Raw genomic sequence first — 19,165 nt, 5'->3', positions numbered from 1 at the left:
ACATTAGATCATCAGTGCACAAAGCAGGTGGCTAAAAATACACAATAGCATTACACAACAGCGCCCTGTCATGAACTCAATTAGTCTTCCATGTGGTTTATTAAGGTTCTCTATTAATCACATTCCAGGTGTGCCAAAATCCACCAGTAATTATTACACATGTTTGTACTGTGCCCCAGTACACACACAGACCCGAGGCAGACTCACTCTGGTGTCTGGCTCTTATATAAGCAAAATATGAAGGAATAAGGGGTCGCTTGAGACCTTTGGACAGTATTAACAATGTCTGTTTTTATGTTTGCACATGTACAGTATGCCATATAGAAAAAGGACCAATTTCATATGGCATATATGGCACATACTGGAAATTCATATATTTTCATGTTTTACATTTTAAACAGGTTTTGGCTTGAAATAATGCTATATAACAGTTATACAGGCTGAAAAAGTCAACATTGAGAAAAGAATATAAAAAAGATTTTTCTTTGACTTCTTTCATTTCATATCTTGTGCATGAGTGAGGGACCTTACACTTCCATGGGAAATTCCTGACAACAATTTGACCTGTGTTTCTCCTTCTAGGAAACATACCCTGAAATGTGCTTTTATCCATTAGTAATAATATCTGTGTGTGTGTTGAGAGAGTGCTGTTGTTGAGTGAATTCAGTAGTAATACAATTTGCAGAGGTCAGCATTTTTATTTGTTTTTATTTCATTTAAAGACACAAGATTAATATAATGAACCTAAAGGCCATGTTTGTTAGCTTTAGTTTAAAAGTTTATGTATATGTCTTAAGGAACAGGCTGAAAACAGATTTACATTAACCTACACTAATGTGACATAACCTAATGTTTTGCATTAAAAAGATTTTAAAAACCTCATTAAACCTTGTGGTTGTAAATGCTAAGATCAAGGTCTTAGCTGTTTTGAAACATTTGAATGAGCAGAGCCTAGTATTTACAGAAAACAGCATACTGAATATGCATGACTGCTTTTGTTGAGGCTGAAGCTGGTTGAGTCCCTTTGATACTGAAAATAGACTCTCACCCGAGTGTGTGTGTGTGTGTGCTGTGAACTGTGTATTTATTTGAGTTCTTGTGCATGTGTGTTAGAGAGAGGGTGTGCCATGAGCAATATGTGGGATGAGATGGGTTGCTTGGTTGGATTGGAAGTGGTGTGATTGATGTGGTAAATGGTGACCCATCGCTTAATGGCATCTACTCTTTTAATATTTAAAGTGTTCTGAATCATTGGAAGCTCTGCATTTCAAGTAGTTCTGTGTAGTGGCTTTCTATTCTTTTAGCCAGTCCTTATTTCATTTCATTTGCAAGAGAGCTATAAATTTAACATCACTACAATTTTTCAAATGCAACGTTTTCTGGTTGAATGATACAATAAAAATGTATCGCATTGCTTCCTTGTCAGTGTCGAAGAGGCCTAAGAGTTGTGGGGCAGATGGGCATTTTTAACAGAACTATTTAAAAACATTTTTTCTAAAAACTTTGCTTTTAAAAGACTTTCCATTGTAACAAAGTTATGTAAAAAAGTACTTTTATCTGATAAAGTTTGTCTGCTGCTTTTATGTAAAATGAGTGTTTACACCTGTTAGTGTAATTTAATTTAGCATATATTCCCCCTGCATTATGTATAGGCAAAATCTCAAATGTCTCTTAAGTGTAGGCTACATGTGCATTGCTTATGTGAATTATAGAATCCAAACCCAGTGCTTTCTTCATTACGAGTACTTGCATCTATGTGTGTCACGGGTGTTTTTATGCATCCGTTCTGCTTTTACTTCTGGTCTTAATTGAAAGACCACACCCATAAGATTGTGGTCACCTGTTATAAAGTTAGCACAGATGATTGAAGTAGCAGTGTTTGGTTAAGCAGCAATGTATATATGTTTTTTTTTTTTTTAATTGTTGCTGTGGTGTGTAATCTCTAAGAATTACCTACCTGGTTGTTTTTGTTACTTTTCAAACAAAATAAATAGCTCTCTATATCAGTTTTACTGGAACACTGAGGAGCAAAAATGGTAATATTCTAATTGAATTGTTAATAAAATATCTGCTTCACTTTCAGACTGATGTTTGACTGTTACAATGTCCTATATCTCCAGAGGGAGTGTATCTCGGTGCACATTGGTCAAGCAGGAGTCCAGATGGGGAATTCCTGCTGGGAATTGTATTGCCTGGAGCATGGCATCCAGCCTGATGGGAGGATCACTTCTGGCAACACTACTTTGGCAGATTCTTCTTTTGGTACTTTCTTCAGTGAAACTGGAGCTGGAAAATATGTTCCACGAGCTGTTTTCATTGACCTGGAACCAACAGTTGTAGGTAAAATGTGTGTTAATGAGTCTGATTGCTTTTAACTTTGTTTTGAGGTGGCTGGTTTTGTCCTGTGATGGTACCAGGGATATCTAGGTTCTACCTTGCTAGCTATTTGATTTTGTTGTAGTGTTGGAGTTTAGTTTCTGTTTTTATGATGAATGATTTATTGATTTAATTGTAACTGCTTACAGATGAGATCAGGAATGGACAATATCGTCAACTTTACCACCCAGAGCAGCTAATAAGTGGCAAAGAAGATGCAGCTAACAACTATGCCCGTGGCCATTACACTATCGGCAAGGAGATAGTAGACTCTGTCCTTGATCGCATGCGAAAAATGGTATGCTATTATATTTTAGAATACTTTAATGGTTCCAATGACAATGTCCAAGTCTGTACCTTTTTTTAATTTTATTAGAAAAATGCAATTCTGAAGCAATTCTAACTGAAATAAGGGATATCTCATTAAATTATTTGCTTGTTTAAGGGATGTTTAATAGAAAGATCACTTGTGCCAGCAAATCCCTTATGGTCTTTGTTTTTGTAGGCTGACCAGTGTACAGGTCTGCAAGGATTCTTGATCTTCCACAGCTTTGGTGGTGGGACTGGATCTGGTTTTACCTCCCTGTTGATGGAGCGCCTATCTGTTGACTATGGCAAAAAATCAAAGCTGGAGTTCTCGGTGTACCCTGCTCCCCAGGTTTCCACTGCAGTAGTCGAGCCCTACAACTCCATCTTAACCACTCACACCACGCTTGAGCACTCGGACTGCTCCTTCATGGTGGATAATGAGGCCATCTTCGACATCTGCAAACGCAATCTGGACATAGAACGCCCATCCTACAGCAACCTGAACAGACTAATCGCGCAGATCGTTTCTTCCATCACTGCTTCTTTACGATTTGATGGTGCTCTCAATGTGGATCTAACTGAGTTCCAGACCAATTTGGTTCCGTACCCTCGTATCCATTTCCCACTGGTTACCTACTCCCCTATTATATCTGCTGAAAAGGCGTACCATGAGCAGCTGTCCGTGGCGGAGATCTCAAATGCTTGCTTTGAACCAGCCAACCAGATGGTGAAATGTGACCCTCGCCGTGGCAAATACATGGCCTGTTGCTTGCTCTATCGTGGTGATGTGGTGCCTAAAGATGTCAATGCTGCTATTGCCAGCATAAAGACCCGTCGCTCTATCCAGTTTGTGGACTGGTGTCCCACTGGCTTCAAGGTGGGTATCAACTACCAGCCTCCCACTGTAGTACCTGGTGGAGATCTGGCCAAGGTCCAAAGGGCTGTATGCATGCTGAGTAACACAACTGCAATTGCAGAAGCCTGGAGTCGCTTGGATCACAAGTTCGACCTGATGTATGCCAAGCGGGCATTTGTGCACTGGTACGTTGGTGAGGGAATGGAAGAAGGGGAGTTCTCTGAAGCCAGAGAGGACATGGCTGCCTTGGAAAAGGATTATGAGGAGGTTGGAGCAGATTCTGCTGAGGACTGTGAGGAAGATGTAGATGAAGAGTACTAGAATTTTTCTGTTGTAATGGTGGTTCTTTTTTGTACAAATGTTAAATTAATAAAAATTAGCATGTAGACTTTGTTTTTGATTTGTAATTCAGTTGGTTGTGGCATACAAATTTGAGAAAACACTTCTAAAATGAACGGTCATCATTTGTAAATGTATACAAAGGTTGCCTTGAAAGATGGGACAAGAAGAGAACTGACAATTTCCAGTTTTCTGTAGTTAAAGACACTAGTTATCCAGTTATGGCTTACGCAATTTGCATCTGTACACGCTTCTACTCAAGTAAGGTTTCCCCTAGCTTTTGGAACACTGCTGTGGGGTGGGATCAGGGTTTTGTGTATGGCACTTAATTTCTTCAACACTAATAATGGTAAGCCATGCCATTGCATCCCTTTTGAGCATTGTCATGCTGGAACAGGTTTTGGCATTATGTCAGTGAATTAAAATTAATGCTGAAGTAGCCTAAACAAAGGCATTTGTGGTCATGCTTCCAACTTCAAGCCAACAGTTTTGGGACAGCCCATTATATCAGTGTGATAATCTGGTGTCTATAATTTTGGGTGCATATCCTTTGGGGGAGGATGGCAAAAGTATCGGTGCTTTTCTTTAGGCCCAAAGTGAATCTTAAGAACAGCTTTAATGTACATTGGCATAAATTCTACTCATCCCTGGAACTCTGCAGGAAAGATGCACGCCTTTTCTTCCCAAAGATTGCAAACACCACAGTGTAATTTACATAAATTTTAGCCTCATCAAGCCATTCAGTGCGTCTACATGTCCTGTGGACAGGGACATTGTTATCTGAAAAAGACCACACCTATTAGGAATTAATTTGTAAGGCAATCAGAATATTTATCTATTGCTGCATTTCTACCCTTCTGTCTGGAACAATTGGACTCACAACCAGGCCAGGAAAATAATTTTTTGGCACCATAGCTTAAAAGAACCACTCCCCCTATTTCTCAATGGTCTGTATATACAGTAGGTTCTGCTTTAAAATTTAAATTTACAAGAAAGAAGTACCATTTGTGGTATGAGTTTGCTAAATAAAATGTAATACATCTGCTAGGCATTAATTAAGGTTTATTATTTCTCTTAATTTGTTAGAAAATGAGCATGCAAAACACGACTAAATCATATTTACCATGTCCCTATGTAAAGGGAAAACAAGTCTAATGTTATATCATCATGATCTATTTCATCTACTACATTTCCAACCACTTCACTTCTATTGGATATCTGGTTACCCATGGGTGGCACGGGACTTAGTGGATAGTACTGTCGCCTTGGACCTTAGGGTCCGGAATCGATTCCTGCCTCTGTGTTCATGGAACTTGCATGTCCGTTCCACCCTCTGCTGTTTACTCTCAGGCTCATAGTGATGAATCTATATCCTACACCAGTAATAATTTTCAGTGACCTTCCTTAAACTTCTCTATAAATTCATATACACTTCCTTGCAACAAAACACTTAATACTGCAAACAAAAGTCTTCAACAACGGCAGAGTACTATACACTCTCAGACCACAAAAACACAAACAAAAAAAAAACGCAGAATCATTCAACGCTGCATTTCTTTCGTGCAAATCACAAGTTGGGCATCCATTTTTGCTCGCACCGGAGTTACAAATGAATTGATATAACATGTTCACATCTGCACAGCAGGGGCTGGGGAGACAGTAGCCTTGAATGGAAACGCTGATAAAGTGAGGCCAAATGATTTTTTACTAACGCTGGGATTACCTAAATCTGATTTTTACAAATTTGTAAATTCTGTAATATGTGCCAAAAGCCTTGTTTCAAGCACTAAATCTCTTTTTTTTCCATTTCAAATATATGCATGCTATATTAAAAGAATATTCATAAGTCTTAAAGACATTTCCATATTGCGAATTAAGGATGAATCCCAAATGTCTCATATTGTGCATATTGGGACTAGGAAAGTTATAGAGGCAAGTTTCTTTCTTTCTTTCTCTCTCTCTCTCTCTCTCTCTCTTCCATACGTGTATCAACAGCGTTCTGGGATTCTACTTTAAGATTCATCAGTTGCACCTTTACTTCCGGTCTTAATTGAACGACCACGCCCCCAAATTGCCGCCACCTGTTATAAAGTTAGGCTAGCGGTATTAGCCGCATTTTCTTAAGCAAGCAGCTAAGCCTCTGGTGTGTGGCCGAGGTTTTTTTGTGTTACTTTTAACATATAGGAAGTATCTCTTTATTTCTGATCTATTTTTACTTCAGTACTGAGGATCAAAAATGGTATTATTATTAAATGGTTAATGAAATATCTACTAACTACCTGTATTATGACTGATGTTTGACTGTTACAATGTCCTATATCTCCAGAGGGAGTGTATCTCGGTGCACATTGGTCAAGCAGGAGTCCAGATGGGGAATTCCTGCTGGGAGTTGTATTGCCTGGAGCATGGCATCCAGCCTGATGGGAGGATCACTTCTGGCAACACTACTTTGGCAGATTCTTCTTTTGGTACTTTCTTCAGTGAAACTGGAGCTGGAAAATATGTTCCACGAGCTGTTTTCATTGACCTGGAACCAACAGTTGTAGGTAAAAAGTGTGTTAATGAGTCTGATTGCTTTTAACTTTGTTTTGAGTTGGCTGGTTTTGTTCTGTGATGGTTCCAGGGATATCTAGGTTCTACCTTGCTAGCTATTTGATTTTGTTGTAGTGTTGGAGTTTAGGTTCTGTTTTTATGATGAATGATTTATTGATTTAATTGTAACTGCTTACAGATGAGATCAGGAATGGACAATATCGTCAACTTTACCACCCAGAGCAGCTAATAAGTGGCAAAGAAGATGCAGCTAACAACTATGCCCGTGGCCATTACACTATCGGCAAGGAGATAGTAGACTCTGTCCTTGATCGCATGCGAAAAATGGTATGCTATTATATTTTAGAATACTTTAATGGTTCCAATGACAATGTCCAAGTCTGTACCTTTTTTTAATTTTATTAGAAAAATGCAATTCTGAAGCAATTCTAACTGAAATAAGGGATATCTCATTAAATTATTTGCTTGTTTAAGGGATGTTTAATAGAAAGATCACTTGTGCCATCAAATCCCTTATGGTCTTTGTTTTTGTAGGCTGACCAGTGTACAGGTCTGCAAGGATTCTTGATCTTCCACAGCTTTGGTGGTGGGACTGGATCTGGTTTTACCTCCCTGTTGATGGAGCGCCTATCTGTTGACTATGGCAAAAAATCAAAGCTGGAGTTCTCGGTGTACCCTGCTCCCCAGGTTTCCACTGCAGTAGTCGAGCCCTACAACTCCATCTTAACCACTCACACCACGCTTGAGCACTCGGACTGCTCCTTCATGGTGGATAATGAGGCCATCTTCGACATCTGCAAACGCAATCTGGACATAGAACGCCCATCCTACAGCAACCTGAACAGACTAATCGCGCAGATCGTTTCTTCCATCACTGCTTCTTTACGATTTGATGGTGCTCTCAATGTGGATCTAACTGAGTTCCAGACCAATTTGGTTCCGTACCCTCGTATCCATTTCCCACTGGTTACCTACTCCCCTATTATATCTGCTGAAAAGGCGTACCATGAGCAGCTGTCCGTGGCGGAGATCTCAAATGCTTGCTTTGAACCAGCCAACCAGATGGTGAAATGTGACCCTCGCCGTGGCAAATACATGGCCTGTTGCTTGCTCTATCGTGGTGATGTGGTGCCTAAAGATGTCAATGCTGCTATTGCCAGCATAAAGACCCGTCGCTCTATCCAGTTTGTGGACTGGTGTCCCACCGGCTTCAAGGTGGGTATTAACTACCAGCCTCCCACTGTAGTACCTGGTGGAGATCTGGCCAAGGTCCAAAGGGCTGTATGCATGCTGAGTAACACAACTGCAATTGCAGAAGCCTGGAGTCGCTTGGATCACAAGTTTGACCTGATGTATGCCAAGCGGGCATTTGTGCACTGGTACGTTGGTGAGGGAATGGAAGAAGGGGAGTTCTCTGAAGCCAGAGAGGACATGGCTGCCTTGGAAAAGGATTATGAGGAGGTTGGAGCAGATTCTGCTGAGGACTGTGAGGAAGATGTAGATGAAGAGTACTAGAATTGTTCTGTTGTAATGGTGGTTCTTTTTTGTACAAATGTTAAATCAATAAAAATCAGCATGTAGACTTTGTTTTTAATTTGTAATTCAAGAGAAAACACTGTTCTAAAATGAACGGTCATCATTTGTAAATGTATACAAAGGTTGCCTTGAAAGATGGGACATGAAGAGAACTGACAATTTCCAGTTTTCTGTAGTTAAAGACACTAGTTATCCAGTTCTGGCTTAAGCAATTTGCATTTGTACCTGCTTCTAAAAGTAAGGTTTCCCTTAGCTTTTGGAACACTGTTGTGGGGTAGGATCAGGGTTTTGTGTATGGCACTTAATTTCTTTAACACTAATAATGGTAAGCCATGCCATTGCATCCCTTTTGAGCATTGTCATGCTGGAACGGGTTTTGGCATTAGATCAGTGAATTAAAATTAATGCTGAAGTAGCCTAAACAAAGGCATTTGTGATTATGCTTCCAACTTCAAACCAACAGTTTTGGGACAGCCCATTATATCAATGTAATAATCTGATGTCTGTAATTTTGGGTGCATATCCTTTGGGGGAGGATAGCAAAAGTATCGGTGCTTTTCTTTAGGCCCTAAGTGAATCTTAAGAACAGCTTTAATGTACATTGGCATAAATTCTACTCATCCCTGGAACTCTGCAGGAAAGATGCACACCTTTCTTCCCAAAGATTGCAAACACCACAGTGTAATTTACATAAATTTAAGCCTCATCAAGCCATTCAGTGCGTCTACATGTCCTGTGGACAGGGACATTGCTATCTGAAAAAGACCATGCCTATCAGGAATTAATTTGTAAGGCAATCAGAATATTTATCTATTGCTGCATTTCTACCCTTTTGTCTGGAGGAATACTAGAATTGTTCTGTTGTAATGGATGATTTTTGTACAATGTTCAATAAATAAAAATGGCATACAGACTTATTTTTCTGAACTTATTTAGCAGCTGAGTAAGGAAGGTGGTATGCATACTGCTTGAAATCTTTCTAAAAAGAATTTTCATCATTTATACATTGATTACTTTTTCCGGACCTTTCAAAGCATCCACGTGGCACTCCCTTTTCCACTCTTGCACACTTGAAATATACTTACTTTGATACTTTCACACATTCTAGCATAGCGATGGGAGGGAGACTAAAATGTTCAGCATGTTTAAGAAAACCAAAAATGGCATGTGCAGCAAAAAAGGATTTCTTTTTAAAATTAAGAGATGTTGGTTAATTTAACTTTTCTAATGTTTTCTGGAATATGTCAGTTTACATAGAGGGCCAACAGTGCAGCCAGGAAGGCCATGCATCAATCACAATTTCTAAGTGTGATTAAAGTGTAAACTAGTTTTTTTTAGTGTGTTGTATGTGTTTTTCTTTTGCCATTTAGGATTACACCAAGGTTTAAGTGTAGCATTTGGTTTATCTGAATAGCTTAAGTTATATAATTAGCAATACCACCAGCAGTTTCAGATGTATTTAATGGAGTTATTGAGTTTTTTTTTTTTTTTTTTGGCAAAGTATGGTTACCCAAGTCCTTCTGATGGAGACATAAGTAGCATTGTGTGTAACTGACTGTGCTGTTGATTCTGCATGAATACCAATGATTCAGATAATTCTAAGCTTATTGTTTATAATAGAAGCCATGGAGACACACACTCTTCTTTTAGTTTCATGGATGTTCCCTGCTGGCCAAAATTTGTTTTATTAAAACCACCAAAAGGCCACAAAGAGTAGGGCATCACCCCTATTTTCTTGTAAAATAACCCAATTGTTAAGATTAAATCTATGACCCAAGTCTTTAAGCCATGTAATCAAATCTTCTCTTGTGTACAAAATCATTAATCAGAACCGGGACCAGAAATCATGTTAACAGAGGTATTTACTTATTAGAAATGTAGTATTGCAACAGAACTACTATGATTTCCCAAACTGTCTGTGGTTGCTTTCTGCCCCTTTTTTAAATATCCTGAGTCATTGGTGATGACATATGTTGCTACAATTTCTCAGAAGTACCTACTATATTTCCATGTACTAAAAAGGTCAATTTATTAGTCACAGTAGACCCGGCATAATGTGTAATCCAGCCACGTCACTGAAGGTTATTCCCAGTTTAATGGATCATTTACCTATGGTTCAGAAATTTAGTTCACATTCCAGAAGTGCAACTGGTGTATCGTTCATGACTGTTAGTAGCTTTCATTCTCTGTCTGAATGAGAATGGGTAGAAATGGTAAATATTAAACATGCCATACAAGGTTAAACTGTAGGTCACACTAAAATGCAAGTTGCACATACTGAATTCTTTAGACATTTTATTAATTAAGTAGGGTATTTAAAATTAGGTTGAATAAGGATTTGTTTTTTTATATCTGCAGAGGTGAAAAAACAGAAATGCATCTTGTTTAATATAATATATATCTACTGGAAAAAACAAAAACTCTGAACTGAACAATAAAAGTCATACTGTCAAAGTGTCTTATAAGGCTCTTTAGTGAGCTTTAGACTGGGTTTCAAGTCTCCACATGAGATAGAAATAAATACGCTTGCAGTCATGATTGGGCACAAATGGCACACTGCTGCCCCCTGGAGTTTTTTAATGGTTGTGTGTAGTTGTGTTTTCTTTACATCCAAAGAATTCCGATTCAGAATTGTCTCCAGAGCCATTTTCAAATATATGGGGAATTACTACTTGGCACATTTTATAATACTAAATTACAAAAAAGTTACAATTCAGTGAAGCAGGAGGTGAATCTCCAATACAATATAGTTTACAAAAGGAAACTTGATACTTTACAATATTAAGAAAATATGAGCAAGCAAACAGTTTTAAGATGAAAGAAGAAATCTAATTCAGAACATTATATACACAGTAAGAATACAGAGGTACAAATAGTACTTATGAAAATAAATATTTTGATAATTACTACAAGTATTATCCAAAGCATTCTACTTACACATTCAGGAATTTTTATTCCAAGCTAAAATCACACCTTAAGTTCACTTTTTAATAAATTCATCCTGTGTTTTTAACCTAAAATTTGGTATAGCTTCTATGTAGCTAAAATAAAAACCTGCAGGCACACCGACTGCTTTGTCGAGGAGTTTGGAGACTACTAGGATAACAAAATACTGTTAACATTGCTGAATTCAAGCACAGTAGGCAGTGATGGAGTGGGAAAAAAATCTGGTTATTTATTTTAAATAGTCCTTCCTGAGACCATTGGATGAATCTTCAGTTACAAGAAAGATTCTACTTCAGTCTGCTTCTTTGCTTGTTTGTTGCAGGCAGTTCACCCTGAAGCCAAGATGTAAAATAAAGAGAGAATAATAAAAAATCCTCAGTAAAATTCAATAACTCTCTCGGTCTTTAAGTGTACAACAGCGTTCCGTGACCTTGTGCCTGTTCTTGCAGTAATGCAGTCAAGTTTCTGAATAATCCAGACAGAAATCACATAACTTGTATACTATTCCACTTTCCAGATGGCGATCTTTCCATCCTTGGCCGCAGCGCCGCTGAGGATGTAGCGGTCCTCGGCCGAGCACAGAGTCTGAACGGTGTCCGAATGAGCCAGTAACTCCTTTTCCACTAGGAGGCGCTCAGTGTCCACCACATAAATTTTTCCACGTGTTTTCCCCCCACTGTTACTTTGGCCTCCCACCCAGATCTGATCAAGAGACAGGAGAGAACAAGAATTAATGTTGAACAATTCTTGGCTTTTTGCATAAATGTTCCATTTAAATAATTTAACACTTTTTATTCATTCATCTTCACAGAGTGTGTCATTCTCCTGTTACCACGGTCAAACCCAGGAACATGAGTGGATATTAAGTGGCAATACATTTCAGAGGACTGTGCACACACATTATCACATTTATTGACACCTGACAATTACAATTCACAAATGAATATGTCATTGGAAAGTATGAGGAAACCAGAGGGCCTGGAGGAAACCTACACACTCACGGGTAACCATGGAAAACTTTACATAGACACTAAACTAAAGTTCAGAATCACATAACATACAAGATGATACACACGCTTGGTGTCATTTAACTTCCTCATCCAGTTCAAAGGATATGCAGGATTCATTCTGGACTGAAAAAAAAGCATCATCAGGATCATGGAGAATAATTCCCTCCTGAACCCAGTAAGGAAATGAGACCCATACCAAAATAATGGTTGGATATTGACGAAAAACATACCAATCAGATCTTATACTCTAACTAAAAACTAGAAGTACCAGGTATTGATTTTAAAAAGAAATATATTTTTTGGACTACAAAAATTAAACAGACTTATCCTTAGTTAGGACTGATTTTAATATATTTATTTCATAATATATAGCTACAGTAACATATTTATAATGCAAGGTATTAACTGTGAAAAAAATAGGGGTATCAGTTTTATCTGAGATTCAAGGTTTCACTGTCATTATCGGAAGTGTTATTCTGCTTTATCTAGTTCCATTAGTGATGAATATGTAAAATCCCACACATAAAAAAAGTCTCTGTAAGGTTGCCTATCAATTAATCTAGTTCTTAACTTAACAATTTAAAGTTTTAAATCCTGTGTCATATGCCATACCTTTAATATTTGCACACCCCCTGGACGTTCTGTTACCCGGATGCACAACACACTTTAAACACTTTAAATATGTGACACTTCCATTTATATTCAATCTATATTCAACTTCATTCCCACACAAATGTCCATAAAATTCTATATATCTATATTGTACAGCTTTCTTATTTTTGATACATATTTTATTCTTTCTTAGTTAAATTTTCCTTCTGTTTTCATTTTTTTTTATATTTATTCCCTATTCTTTAGTCTTATATTTTAAGGTCACGAGCAGTTTACTGCATTTCATATTGTGTATGACTGTGTATGTGACAAATAAAATTTTGATTAATAATAATAATAATTTTCTAAATGTCAAATATCCAAAATAAATAATGTGCATATTATATTTTATTAAACACTACTTAATGACTTTTATGTATTTCCTGATTAACCTTTCTAATTAAAGTATTGAAACAAAATTTATTTTAAAATATTGGGTGTTAAAATCTTTCTGGCAGTCCATAGATAAATGTAAATAATTCTCAGTCTAGCAGGCCTGAAAAAATGTGCACGTGAATGAAGTATGCATTTTTCACAGGTGTTTTTCTCGCCTCACCTGGTTTTTGACTCTAATCATGCAGATGACACCGGTGCAGTCAGGCAGCTGGATCCTCTGGAAGGGCTTCTCCAGGTCAGCGAGGTGCCACAAACACAACTCTCCTGCTTCTGTGCAGCCAGTCCACATCTGATTCTTCTGCAAAATAAGATCAGTTTAGTTCAACTACAAATACGCATGTTTTATAGAAGTTTAATAATTGAGGTGTGGTAAAGGTTTCTGCAAACAATTTATCGAAGGAGCCGCTCGAATAAGCACTTTGTTTCAGTAAAATTGTTCTGTTAGGTTTGCTTTACTTGTCCATTGAGGCCAGTTTTAAGCAAATATCCCTCTTTCACCTAGCGCTGGTGCATCTGTATACACCAAGTAGGCAACTGCTTAGAGTAGCATTTTGTTAAGGGTGGTAAAATAAAAAATGGTTTTGGAGTAACCAACAGCAGTAGACTCTTTATTCCGTAAGCACAATAATTTGCTGAGGAAGGTGTCCATCACGCTACATCTGAAGCCTCCTCGTTCCCTGGCCTCCTGCCCCCAGCTCTCATGAGCCAATTGTTTTCTGGCCAAGTCATACCAATGTGAGGTTAAGTAAGCAATGCATCATCACCATCATGTCTAAGAGACCTAAATAATCTGGCTGTGACAACTGAAGGAGGATATGGGATATTTCATATGCTTTAATATCAGCTACTGTGTTTAATATCAGCTACTGTTGGTGTGCGTGCATTCAAGCGTGGGCTCTCAAACTCTGCCAGGTATGGCTTTAAATATGTTTCTCATTTTCACTCACTTCAACTCTCTCTCTCTTGCGCTAGCTTTCTAGCTCGTGTGCCCTCAAATTTTATTTTGGCTCGCTTCAATTCTTGTGCTTTATCAACATCTCTGAGTTGAAAAAAAGCAGGTTAATTCAGATTTGCTGTTTTCTTCCCTCCTCAATCCATTTCCTTTTTCAAATCAATATACTGCATTAATACATTTTATACTTGCATAATAATGCATTATTACAGTACTTGCAGTTTGCAGTATTTGTAAGTGTTCCCATTTTGCTCCAAACATTTGTTAACCATTATTGCAAAAAAAGGTCCCTGTCATTATGACTCACGCTGCCTTTCCCAGCAGGCAGGAAGTGGTATAAACAGTGTGTTCAAAAGCGGCAGGTCAGCATGATGTAGGTTTTTAGGAGGGGGAACAGGAAAAATATCTAGTATTATTTACCTCAATAAAGACTAAGAAGCTGCTGTAGGAAAATGTTGAACTCCTGAGGTGATCAGGGAGAGATATCCTGCGATGCAGTTGGCCATTCCGCCGCACCTCCATGACACAGTCCCGTGCACCTGAAAAAAAACACCAAAAACCCTTACCAACCTTCGACCATGAATTCTGGCATGGCTAAAACATTGACATCCGATGAAACAGTCAACTCCCTCCTTATGAAAATAATCAAAATGAACATTTAAAATGACTAATAAATGCAAATAGTGATATTTTTAGCTTAAACAAATGATGTGCTGTGCAGCTTGTTAAGAGGCAAAAAAGGATATTTTTGACCTTGGTGAAGATTGAATGTCTTGAATTTTACAAAAGCAGTAGTGAGGCCAGAGCTGCACAATTAACTGAATAAAAATCGAAATTGTGTTTGTAGTATGTACACGTAGTCATAAATTTATAAAGAGTTTGTCAACCATTCATTAATTTATTCAGCTTTTATACCGGTTAGATTGTCCTGGGTTGCGGGGGGCCTGGAGCCTATCCCAGGAGACTTTGGGCACAAGGTGTGGGTATGCACCAGTCAGGGTGCCAATCCATTGCATGGCACACACACAAACACACACAGACACTAAAATTAGCCTAATCTATGTCTTTGGACTATAGGAAGAAACAAGAGAGAACCCGGAACCCTTGACCTTGGTGCAAGACTATTGTATTCTGCTAACCACTATACTACCCTGTTGCCGTCAATCATTTAAGCATTTATTATTTTTAACTTTTGGCAAATTTTTAACTTTTCAGCATCTTAAGGGTATCATATTTTACTATATAGAAAAATGTGTCTAAATAATCGTAATGTGGTTCTTTGATCAAATTGTGCAGTAGACACAAAAGGCACATTTGATATGCTTTTAGTTAGACAGTGCTTTTTATCCTGCTTCGCATGCAAGTGTGAATGTTTTGTCATATGTATACCTCATTCTTTTCTTATAATTAGAACCTTTAAACGTTTGCTGTAATGATTTTTCAGCCTTACTGCATGGGAGAAGGGACCTTAAAATAAAAACTCACCCCCTTTTTTACACCATGTTTAATTTACTGTTAAATACAGTGTTTTAAAAAAAATATTTTCTAAAACTGTGCCTATATTTCTAGAGTTCATAGTACCAAACAATAGTTCTATATAAAGCAATAAACCTACTTACAGCACCATAGTCTTCCACTGTGGATTTGAATGGACTGCAGTCTGTCACAATTCAGTTTGATGTCACGTTTCGCCTGCAGCGTGGCCACGTCCCAAACGATCACTGTTCCCTCTGCACTGCAGGAGTACGCCAGCAACTGGCTGCAACGACGACGAAAACAGAAGCATTTATTATTTTTCTGCTTACTAGAAGGCTCCATTTAGAATCAGAGTCATGTCTAAATTAAATGCTGGTGCATTTTTGAGGTGCCTTCACTGGGCCAGATCTGAAGTCTGCACACATGTGTTTTGCATATGTCTGTATGACATTGCCTATGAAAACTAACAACATGTAGAGGGGAAGTTTTTGTTTGTTTGTTTTGAGACGTTTGTTTTTATTTCTGTTGAAAAATGTCTGATGTATTAAGAATATAGTAATTTTATTTTCCATCTTTCCTTTAGAATTGATGACCTATTGTGGTAAGACACACTTCTTTTAAAATCTGTCTTAAACTCTATCCTCACAGACACCCTAATAGATACCCAAGTAAACCTTAAGAGAACTGACATTTACTCCAAGATGAAAGAACCTATAAAATGATTACTCATACTGTATGCTTTAATTCTTTGTATATTAATCAAACGATGCAGAGGCATGCAAGTTTCGGGTTCATACTATCAAACCAAATAAAAAAATAGTGGAAATGATATTGAGGAATGATAAATCCAATACCTAGTGTGAAATTTCTTTTATATTGTACAAATGTACATGCTCTATTTTAAAATCCTGATACTCAAGAAGCATAAAAGCAAGGCGTAAAAGTGGATTAATTCTATACACAGCCAGGTTGCACTGGTGTTACATTTCAGGCTTTTAACAGTAGACATGCTAACATTTTGTTTAGTTTGGGTTTATATTTGTTTGCTGATGGAACAAATTCACTCTGGAACCAAGCTGGCATATGAAAATCAGGATCTTTTTTTAATGAGACAATAAAAAAAAAAAAAAAAAAAAAAAAAAATAGTGATTAGTAAATGCGTTCCCTTGTTAGGTGGGTCACGAATTGTTTCTACCGCCTTTTTGTTGTTATAATCGTAAAATATATAAATAATTGTAATGTGGTTCTTTGATCAAATTGTGCAGTAGACACAAAAGGCACATTTGATATGCTTTTAGTTAGACAGTGCTTTTTATCCTGCTTCGCATGCAAGTGTGAATGTTTTGTCATATGTATACCTCATTCTTTTCTTATAATTAGAACCTTTGCTGTAATAATTTTTCAGCCTTACTGCATGGGAGAAGGGACCTTAAAATAAAAACTCACCCCCTTTTTTACACCATGTTTAATTTAATGTTAAATACAGTGTTTTTAAAAAAATATTTTCTAAAACTGTGCCTATATTTCTAGAGTTTATAGTACCAAACAATAGTTCTATATAAAGCAATAAACCTATATCTATATAAAACAACAACGTACTAATAATGTACTAGTCTTATTCCATGTGACTAAAAGGCATTTATGGAGATACATGACAAGCTTTGTTGGTCTGAGTTACCTGTATTTGTCAAGCTTTTCCTCCAGGGCGAGGCCAGTGACCTCAGCGCGGTGCTCTGTCAGCTGTTTATTGCAGGACATGCTGTTTGGGTTGATTATATAAATGATTGAGTCCTGAGAACCAATCCACAAATGCTGATGGTCTAGGCCCAGCATGCAACTCTAAACCAGCCAAAACAAGAGTGGGTTAGGAGCAACTTAAAGTACTGAGCATGCTAAAAAATTTAATATAGAGTGGATCCTCAGTTCACAAACTTAATTAATTCCCAAGTTCTGGTCATACTCCCGATTTGGTCATAGACCGAGTAAATGTTTTTCATAGGAATACATGTAAATAGAATTAATCTGTTCTCCTTTACCATGAACTATATTTAAATTTGGATGTATTTTGTTTATATCACAAAATATAAAACAAAGTATTAAAAAGCCTTAATTATATTAAAATATTATAGGACTAAATATAAACTGTATAGGAGAGAGCGAACATTTAATTGTACATGTACTGTTTGTGCACCTTTCTCCTTTCTCCGTGACGTGAAGGCACTCTGTTTGCCACAGTTCTGGTTAGATGGATCTAGGCAATGGCTTGGAAGTCACTCCAGTTTGCACAAAATTATTTCATCATGTGCGCAATCCGTGACCACTGAGTAAAACTGATGTTGTGCAACGCACTCATGCCTTTGTTCAGCTGATAGCGGCAAATTGGGTGGTGGTTTCTGGTTCGTGTGTCGAGGAGGAGTTTTAATGGAGAATTGAGACAAATTTTAGGCGATTTTTGGGGCCGTAAACCGATTTGGTTGTACTCCGGGGCGGTCATGAACCGAGGTTTCACTGTATTATATCTATATAATATAATAGAATATATAAATATATCAATATACCAACAATTATATGTTCAAATGGAGCAAGACCAATAAAAAAAACAAGAAAACAACAACAACAGGAACCGAACCCAAGTACAGCGATGACTCTTCACTTATACTTTAAAAGTATAAGTTTATATATTCCACTTCACTTCTACTTTAAAATGATGAATAAAATCTTAGTGTCAGCAGCATTGCGATATGGATACCATTGCCTTTAGTGAATACTTTAAAGTATGTCGGGACCACAAGTTATGGCTGAGAGTCATGTGATTTTAGACATGTAATATTAAATTGTTCTCTCAATATATTATTTTGTAAGCATGCTTTCCTAAAAATAGTTTCACACCTCAGAGGCTCTACAACAAAGTAAACAGAAAGCAAGTTAAAGGAAACCTGCAGGGTTCAGTGAAGCTGTAAGCTAGCGAATGGTAAAATATGCAAAATCAAGCCAATTCATTTATTGATATATTCTGGTTATATGGTTATTTATTCTTTCTCTATAACTTTCTCCTAAATGAACGTAGTATAGAATGTGACCCCGTTTTTATTAATTTGGAAACACTAAGAAAAGTGGGAAAGTCCCTTACAAGGCGGGAGGTCCCCACTTGAATGCAATTCTGCTGCAGGGACCAGCTGGCTGCATCAAACACCACCACCTTCCCATCACTCAAAGCACACCAAAGTTTTGGGTAACCACCGCTGTCCGAGGCTGAAGCGCTCAGCTGTCCTAAAATAAAACACAGTCACAGCAAGATTGTTAAAAGCATGATGGGGTTAAAACAAATGTAACATTCTGTTGCTTTAATAGTTTTGTTTTCATGCAAATGTAAAGGTGAAAATTGAAAGCACTTCTTGGAAGACTGCCAGGAGATATAATACAAGCTTTCATTTTGTTTTGTGTATTTAAAATACTGCATGTGATTTAATGCAAATACAGGTAGAAGAGCATATCACTGTCACAAAACAAAGACAACATGAAATTAGAATAATTTGAGGGAACGTCATTAAGTGAGTTTTAAACTTTTCTGCTGAGAGATTGATTAAAAAAAGGGAATTTCAAAATTGTCACTAAAACAGACATAAATAGACAATTTTCACTTCCTGTTTTTTCCTCCTATGGTTCCGAGACTCAAAAAAAAAAAAAAAAAAAGTACTTCTTATAGTATATAAATTGTCTTAACAACAACCATAATGATAATGATAATAATAATAATAATAATAA

The 19,165-nt window shown here is 37.3% G+C and overlaps 3 protein-coding genes across 5 annotated transcripts in view; 2 read left to right on the top strand and 1 right to left on the bottom strand.

The window, feature by feature from the left end:
• The first annotated feature begins 1,929 nt into the window (after positions 1 to 1,929).
• LOC128518817 (tubulin alpha chain-like) lies at positions 1,930 to 3,916 on the top strand. Its single transcript, XM_053492127.1, has 4 exons — positions 1,930 to 2,036; positions 2,121 to 2,340; positions 2,526 to 2,674; positions 2,882 to 3,916. Exons 1-4 carry the CDS (start codon positions 2,034 to 2,036, stop codon positions 3,860 to 3,862), a joined length of 1,353 nt encoding a protein of 450 aa, XP_053348102.1. The 5' UTR covers positions 1,930 to 2,033; the 3' UTR covers positions 3,863 to 3,916.
• A 2,097-nt stretch (positions 3,917 to 6,013) lies between these two features.
• LOC128519466 (tubulin alpha chain-like) lies at positions 6,014 to 8,013 on the top strand. 2 transcript variants are annotated; one of them, XM_053493200.1, is made up of 5 exons: positions 6,014 to 6,119; positions 6,207 to 6,426; positions 6,612 to 6,760; positions 6,968 to 7,648; positions 7,749 to 7,883. In XM_053493200.1, exons 1-5 carry the CDS (start codon positions 6,117 to 6,119, stop codon positions 7,782 to 7,784), a joined length of 1,089 nt encoding a protein of 362 aa, XP_053349175.1. In that variant the 5' UTR covers positions 6,014 to 6,116; the 3' UTR covers positions 7,785 to 7,883. The 2 variants fall into 2 exon arrangements, with proteins under 2 accessions (XP_053349175.1, XP_053349174.1); XM_053493199.1 differs by having other exon boundaries at positions 6,968 to 8,013.
• A 2,494-nt stretch (positions 8,014 to 10,507) lies between these two features.
• The window catches only part of dennd3a (DENN/MADD domain containing 3a), a 30,250-nt gene continuing 21,592 nt past the window's right edge, over positions 10,508 to 19,165 (bottom strand). For both annotated transcript variants that reach the window (XM_053493197.1, XM_053493198.1), the window contains 6 exons: positions 18,531 to 18,670; positions 17,079 to 17,239; positions 15,544 to 15,683; positions 14,345 to 14,463; positions 13,133 to 13,270; positions 10,508 to 11,617 (listed from right to left, as the gene is read on the bottom strand). In XM_053493197.1, the coding sequence (XP_053349172.1) occupies positions 11,417 to 11,617; positions 13,133 to 13,270; positions 14,345 to 14,463; positions 15,544 to 15,683; positions 17,079 to 17,239; positions 18,531 to 18,670 (899 nt within the window). In that variant the 3' untranslated portion in view covers positions 10,508 to 11,416. The remainder of the gene's footprint in view (positions 11,618 to 13,132; positions 13,271 to 14,344; positions 14,464 to 15,543; positions 15,684 to 17,078; positions 17,240 to 18,530; positions 18,671 to 19,165) is intronic.

The sequence above is a fragment of the Clarias gariepinus genome, chromosome 3 (assembly GCF_024256425.1).
Source record: "Clarias gariepinus isolate MV-2021 ecotype Netherlands chromosome 3, CGAR_prim_01v2, whole genome shotgun sequence".
NCBI classification, from domain to species: Eukaryota; Metazoa; Chordata; class Actinopteri; order Siluriformes; family Clariidae; genus Clarias; species Clarias gariepinus.
Note: the sequence above shows the minus strand (reverse complement) of the source record. Positions and strands in the feature narration are given on the sequence as shown.

Bases quoted from the DNA above. Each gene is read 5' to 3' on its own strand.
- LOC128519466 (XM_053493199.1), top strand. The intron at 6,427-6,611 runs GTAAAAAGTGTG...AACTGCTTACAG, and splicing joins CCTGGAACCAACAGTTGTAG to ATGAGATCAGGAATGGACAA. The intron at 6,761-6,967 runs GTATGCTATTAT...TTGTTTTTGTAG, and splicing joins TTGATCGCATGCGAAAAATG to GCTGACCAGTGTACAGGTCT.
- LOC128518817 (XM_053492127.1), top strand. The intron at 2,341-2,525 runs GTAAAATGTGTG...AACTGCTTACAG, and splicing joins CCTGGAACCAACAGTTGTAG to ATGAGATCAGGAATGGACAA. The intron at 2,675-2,881 runs GTATGCTATTAT...TTGTTTTTGTAG, and splicing joins TTGATCGCATGCGAAAAATG to GCTGACCAGTGTACAGGTCT.